We start from the raw sequence: 6,430 nt of genomic DNA, 5'->3' as shown, positions 1-6,430 counted from the left end.
ACAATATAAGTCTCCCTTCAAACCTTGAAAAACCAACAATTTCTTACAAAACTGTTCCTAAATTTGACCATACACAAAATCCAATTAAAACGTCAAAGAGATATGTGTGTTCTAAACCTATTACAGTTTAAGCTCATTAATCAGTTTTGCCTCCTTCAAAGACCCTGCAACATGAATAAAAAAATGAAGAAAATGCACACAATTATCATTGATAGACCAAATGCTAACAAAAACAACACCAATACGCATACCATTTCAACATTATTAGGTGACATTTTAAATGAGGTGGCATTGTATATTGTAAAATAAAAATTGCACTCGTTAATACATGACAAAATGATAGAAAAGTAATCACGTTAGGAAATACAAATATACATTCTTAATCAAACTAATTAATGATTCTAATTAATTTTTTTTATAAATCTTATGATTTTTATTATTCAAATTAACAGCACAAAAATATATTCTTATTCAATTCCAGATATATATAATTTAGAGCATAATTAAAAAATATATGTTAAGTAAAATATTTATTATTTGAAATTTTAAAATAAAAAAGCATTTATTCCGATTCAATTTAAAGAATGGTATTAATACATATTTTAATTCAAATTTACATCATATAAAAGAGTATCTAATGATAGTTATTGTTGCTCGGTAAAATTAAGAATTCTTACTGCATCTCTGTCAATTTCATTTAATTTTTTTGTGGAAGACTATATTTATACATGAAGAAAAATAATTTTCTCCATTTCTTCTGTTATAGGATTGAAATGCCATGAGTTAATGCATATATATATATATATATACCCACACATATGAATACAATTATTCTTAAGGTGTATAATTTTATCATTTACAAAAACAAACAAAAATATCATTAGCATTTTTCTTTGTTAACAGTCATGATTAAATTAAAATTTATTGAAACGTTATTTATGAGATATGATTATAGTCATTTGTATGTATGTATCCATTTGAATCATCCATTCACTTAATTAATTTTAATACAATTTACTTAAAGAATGATTCTTAAATACATTTTTATTTTTTTATATTGATATATTTTCACATTTAAATTCCAGTGTTAATTTTTTATTAAAAACATTCAATTAGGTTCACTAAATCAAATGGTCCAAGGAAACTCACAAATTTCTGGTTCAGAAAATGATGTTGTTCAGAAGCAAAACTTTGAAGGAGAAATTTTAGTGACTGCCAGCAACAGGAAGGAACCAGAGAATATGAACCATCTATTTTCATATTATCAAGGTATTCACCACAAATCTCCACATGAACAAATTCCTCTTTCAAAGTGATGGAACCTATTGGCATCCCTTACAACAAGGGTCCTTTGGGAGACTTTTGATGCTATCTTAAAGAATGCATGACAATCATCACAAATTCGAAGGTTTTTTGTGATTCGAATGAAAGTACTGTTTGGTGTAACAAGCAGACCATAATCAAGGGCCAACCTTTCACTATGTCTGTATAACATATGTGTTTTCTCTTCTTCACTAACATTGTGGAACACAAACTTCGTTTGAGCCCTATACCCTCCTTTTCCCAGAAGTTTTGTAAACTGAGCTAGTTTTAGACAAATATCATCAGACTTTGGATGAGACTTGTCCCTTGCCATGAAGGTATGAATCTTATTTTCTACCTCAATCCAACTGCATCCTGCTGGTGTCTTCTTCTTTCCCTTCATTCTCAACCTCACTTCTTCAACATCATTCCATCTTCCATATGCTCCGAAGATGTTTGATATCAACACATTTTCCTGAATTCTCTGTATCCGATTGTAAGAGCTTCTTTGCTGCAATCTCTCCCAATTCTTTATTAGAATGAATGCAAGAGCACACCAAACTTCAGAAGTAGGTTTGATAGGCATGTTTCTCACAAAACGATGAGCCTCTTCGAGGGAATTGGAACGGCTGAGGAGATCAACCATACAGGCATAATGTTCTGGCCATGGTTCCAATTGATATTCATATTTCATAATATCGAAAATCCTCTTACCTTCATCCATTAACCCTGAATGGCTGCATGCATTTAATAAAGCTAAAAAGGTTATATGGTCAGGAATAACATTTTCATCAGTTATTTTCTTGAATAAAGCAATGACCTTACTTCCACTAGGGAGCTAGCAATTGGTCCCTCCAAGAAGAAACCTTTCCTGATCAGAAACCCATGAATCGCCTATCCTTTCTTCAATGAAGATAAACTAGCAGTGGCAGAGAGTGCACTAATGACAGCTATAGAATCAGGATGAATTTTAAATTGGTTTAGAATGTAGAAAAGTTCAAGAGCTTCAACTGGAAGTTCATTATGAACACAGCAGGTAATCATACTTGTCCAAGACACAATATCTTTGGATTTAATGGACTCAAATACACGTCTTGCATAATCTATATGTCCAACCTCTCCGAATACATTGACAATGGCATTTTGTAGCACTGTATCAGCTAAATCTCTCTTCAAAACATAACCATGAATCTCTCTGACAAAGTTTTTAGATTTCAACTGGGTACAAGCCTGCAAAACACTTCCAATCATCATGGGGTCAACAACCATCTCATCCACCTGAACCATCCGGAACAAATTCATTGCTTCCAGATGGCATTCATTCTGTGCATATCCAGCAATAACAGTTGTCCAAGAAATCAGATCCTTTTTAGGCATACATTCAAAAGCACGACCCATATATTTCAGACAGAAACATTTAGCATACATATCTATGTGTTCCCAATCTGCATATTAGAATGCATTCCATTTCTTATTACATAGGCATGAACTTACTTCCCTTTCAATAAATTTCCCAATCGGCCAGATGCGGCAATCAAGTTTAACACTGACACAAGATCAAACTTCAAGCCAGAACCCTGCATATCCCGAAAGTAATTTAGAGCATCACTATAGAGCTCATTTTGAACCAAACCGGAGAGCAATGTATTCCAAGATACACAATCCCTGCAAAGCATACTATCAAAAACTCTTACAGAATCCTCCATTCGACCACGAAACCATGAATTTCCATACCCAGTTTAACAAACGAGGGATCCTCACAACCTTGAAGAGCTGCAACAAAAGTATATGTATTACTCTCGACACCAACCTCCTGCATTTTTCTAAAAAGCGACAATGCCTCCAAACATTTTCCTTCTGCTACATGTGCCGAAATAATAAAATTCCAAGAAACAGTGTCCTCTTTCTCCATCATAATCCCATCGAACAGCACCCTAGCCCCATCAAGATCACCACACTTGGCATACATACTTATATGCGCATTACACACAAACACAACTTCACCATATCCACTCTTAATAGCCACACCATGAATTTCAACCCCTGAGCGGGTTTCACCAAGAGCACCACACGCTTTAAGCACAGAGGGAAAAGTACAAGAATCTAGCGCCACACCAAGGGCTTTCATCTCTCTGTACAACTCAATTGCTGCGAGGTATTTCCCACTTGACACAAACGCACCCATCATGGCATTCCAGGTAAAAATAGTTCTCTCAGTTATCTCATCGAACACTTTGAGTGCATCGAGCAAAGAGCCACATTTTCCACATTTTCCGTACATATGAACGAGCTTGGTGGCTAGAAACACCGAAACGTGAGATTTCAGCAAACAGGCATGCAACTATTGGCCTTTTGGAAGGGCTTTCTCAGTGGTGCAGAAGTCAAGGAGGAGAGGATGCGCGTGTTCGAGACGCGAGGGGGACGTGAGTGGGTGAGAAGAAAGGAGGGTTAAGGATTCAAAAGCGGGTTTGAGGATACCTTGGTTGAGGGTGATAACGGAAATGGGTTTGAGACCTGAGAGGATTGAAGTGGACATGGTGACTGTGCACGGGTGGAGCTGTGCCGCGCCGCGCCGGAACAAAGATCTCACGCGCGGAAGCCGCGAAACAGGAACACTAAATTAAAGTGATAAATAAATAAACAAATAACCTTTTTATTTCTTATTTTTTTGACTTATATATATATATATCTATTTTTTTCATAACATTTTTGTATTTTTTATAATTGATTCTATTTTAACCTCTACAATAATAGTTACAAGATGAAGTTATTTTAAAATATTATAAATTATGATCTTTTGAAGGTAGTGATGTGTTCTAAATTTATAACATTTTTTATTTTTTATAATTAACTTTATTTTAACCCCTAAAATAGTTGTTACGGAGCGGGAACTTTGGTTCGGACCGGGTCAATAAATAGGTAAACGGAGCCCTATAAAATTCGTTTATCTTCCCCAATCGTAAAGATCCTAAATTGTCACAGAGCTAGTTCGTCGTTCTTCTTCATCACAAATCTCACAATCGTTAGAGAAATTCATCGCCTCTATTCCATGTAAGCTCGTAAAGCCCCAACTCTATTACTCACTCACTGCACGATTTAGCCACACTCTTCTCCCAGATCTCGTTTTCCCCTTTTTTGTTATTTTAATCTAATCAAATAAATTTTACCGAATTCCCGTGTTTGGATCCTTTTCATACAGTGTGCCTTATCCATGATGCTGGTTTTTATCATTTCTCAATTTGTTGCTGTATTCGATTGTGTCTTCTCGATTAAATCCCGATAGTTTGTTGTTTTCCCTATTTTCGTTTTTAGCGAAATTGACGCTTCAATCTTGTTTTTCATCTGTTACGTGTGTGTGTGTGGCGGACGGGGGGAGATTATTCATTTAATGTTCTTTTGAATTATGAAACTGTGAAGTTTACTTCAAGTTGTGTAAAATAACATTAGGGTTAGGCATACCTTTGTTCCTAGGTTGTTGTTGCAAGTATTTGGTGATGTCAATTCTGTTCTTGTTCTTTTGGCACATATAGTATAATAATATTTGTTTGGACAACAATTGACGAATCTTTTGTTTACAAATAAAACCACCCACTATGCACATCCATACGGGACAGTGTGCGTGGTGCAAAGGCATGAACAGTTGCACCTGCTAGACTTGATAGTATACAATAGTACTTGGTGAAGAGATTTTGGAGTTGTGAGGAGAATGTAGCAAGAGATATTTTCTTGCTTACTGGAGTTTGGAAAATTGTTTTTTTTTTTGTACATGTAGAGCTTTTTCTAATGTGACATGTTAGATATTATCTGGTGAAACTGAGAACTGTCTGCACTGGATTATTGGTATATAGCTTTTGCATATTCTTGTTCACCTGAAAATCTCCACTTTATTTTATACAAATGACAAATCACAGTTGGGTGATTCGATTTTTTGGTAGTATGGTGCTTTAGTTATATATTTATCGCATTTTTTCCTTCTTTATCTTTTGTTTTTTCTCCTGCTTTGTTCTATGCTTAAGTTGGAACTAGTTAAAGGCTTCAAGTACTTCTCTCTATCTGCTGTGTTTGTGGTGGTGACAAAAGCGGGGGATAGCATTGCTGAAGTTCTGTTTTGTTTCAATTCATTTCATGCCATGTTTTCTTCTTATTTTATATAGTTGGGAAACAAATAAGATAATCATTGGCTTTGATATGCAGGATGCCAGAAGCACCATTTAGACCACGAGAAAAGCTTTTTGAGAAGCAAAAATATTACCAGAATATCCACAGGCATACCTACTTGAAGGGACCCATGGATAAGGTTACATCTGTGGCCATACCTCTGGCTTTGGCTGCTACATCACTTTATATGATTGTAAGTTAATTGTAATATGGTTTTTTTACTTGTCTCTGTTGACTTCATTATCAGTGTGTCTCCAATGCTCCATTTGTCTCGAGTCATATTATATAGACACTGTTTTATGCATTTTGTCCAGGGACGAGGAATCTATAATATGTCGCATGGAATTGGAAAGAAAGAATGACCGGGGAATTTCGAATTGAGGAGGTGGGCGATTTGCCTCACAAAACAACTATAGCCTTCTTAATATGGACTACTGGTTTTCTTTGCAATTTATGTTTGTTCTCTTAATAAAATTGCTTAGTTGCAGATTTTGACTGCCATTGGGGATTTATAACTTTATAATGGAAGTTGTTCATTGTATGTTTTATATAATCAAATTGGGTGAATTGGCTCAGACTGCTGGTTTCAGATTCTGGTGTATGCTTTGTCCTTGTTTTGCATGCGTTACACAAGCTCAACTGTATTCCTCATTTGTCGTTAAGCATTTCAACTCTTGCTTTATGGTGTGCATGGTGTGTAGTCCAGTGGAATTGCCTGGCGAATAGTTAGCCTTAAGCTATAGGTGGTGGCAGGAACATGTGAAACACATTGGAATTCCATAGCATTTGTATTTATAATGCATCTTGGTTTTATATTGGAGAGGCCTCCACCTCCAACCACGGTTTGGGTAAAAGAATTTTTCCGTAGGTTTTTCCCGTACCAAGTAGAAATGTCTAACTGAAAATCAAACACGATATAATTAGAAGCTTGATTCAATCCTTCAAACTATTAATATGAAACTGAAGTGTT

General features: G+C 35.3%; 1 protein-coding gene and 1 pseudogene across 1 annotated transcript; one reads left to right on the top strand and one right to left on the bottom strand.

Moving 5' to 3' along the window:
* Positions 1-1,229: 1,229 nt before the first annotated feature.
* Positions 1,230-3,956, bottom strand: LOC137818159 (pentatricopeptide repeat-containing protein At3g63370, chloroplastic-like; annotated as a pseudogene).
* A 255-nt stretch (positions 3,957-4,211) lies between these two features.
* On the top strand, positions 4,212-6,035 carry LOC137818176 (uncharacterized). The gene is made up of 3 exons (XM_068621441.1): positions 4,212-4,353; positions 5,497-5,653; positions 5,775-6,035. Coding segments are annotated over exons 1-3 (207 nt in total). The 5' UTR covers positions 4,212-4,351; the 3' UTR covers positions 5,823-6,035.
* The last annotated feature ends 395 nt before the right edge of the window (positions 6,036-6,430 follow it).

This window comes from Phaseolus vulgaris, chromosome 11 (genome assembly GCF_000499845.2).
Source record: "Phaseolus vulgaris cultivar G19833 chromosome 11, P. vulgaris v2.0, whole genome shotgun sequence".
NCBI lineage: Eukaryota > Viridiplantae > Streptophyta > Magnoliopsida > Fabales > Fabaceae > Phaseolus > Phaseolus vulgaris.
This window is presented reverse-complemented; position numbering and strand designations above follow the sequence as displayed.

Excerpts from the sequence above, each read along its gene's own strand:
- LOC137818176 (XM_068621441.1), top strand. Across the intron at positions 5,654-5,774 it reads CTACATCACTTTATATGATT|GGACGAGGAATCTATAATAT; the intron begins GTAAGTTAATTG and ends CATTTTGTCCAG.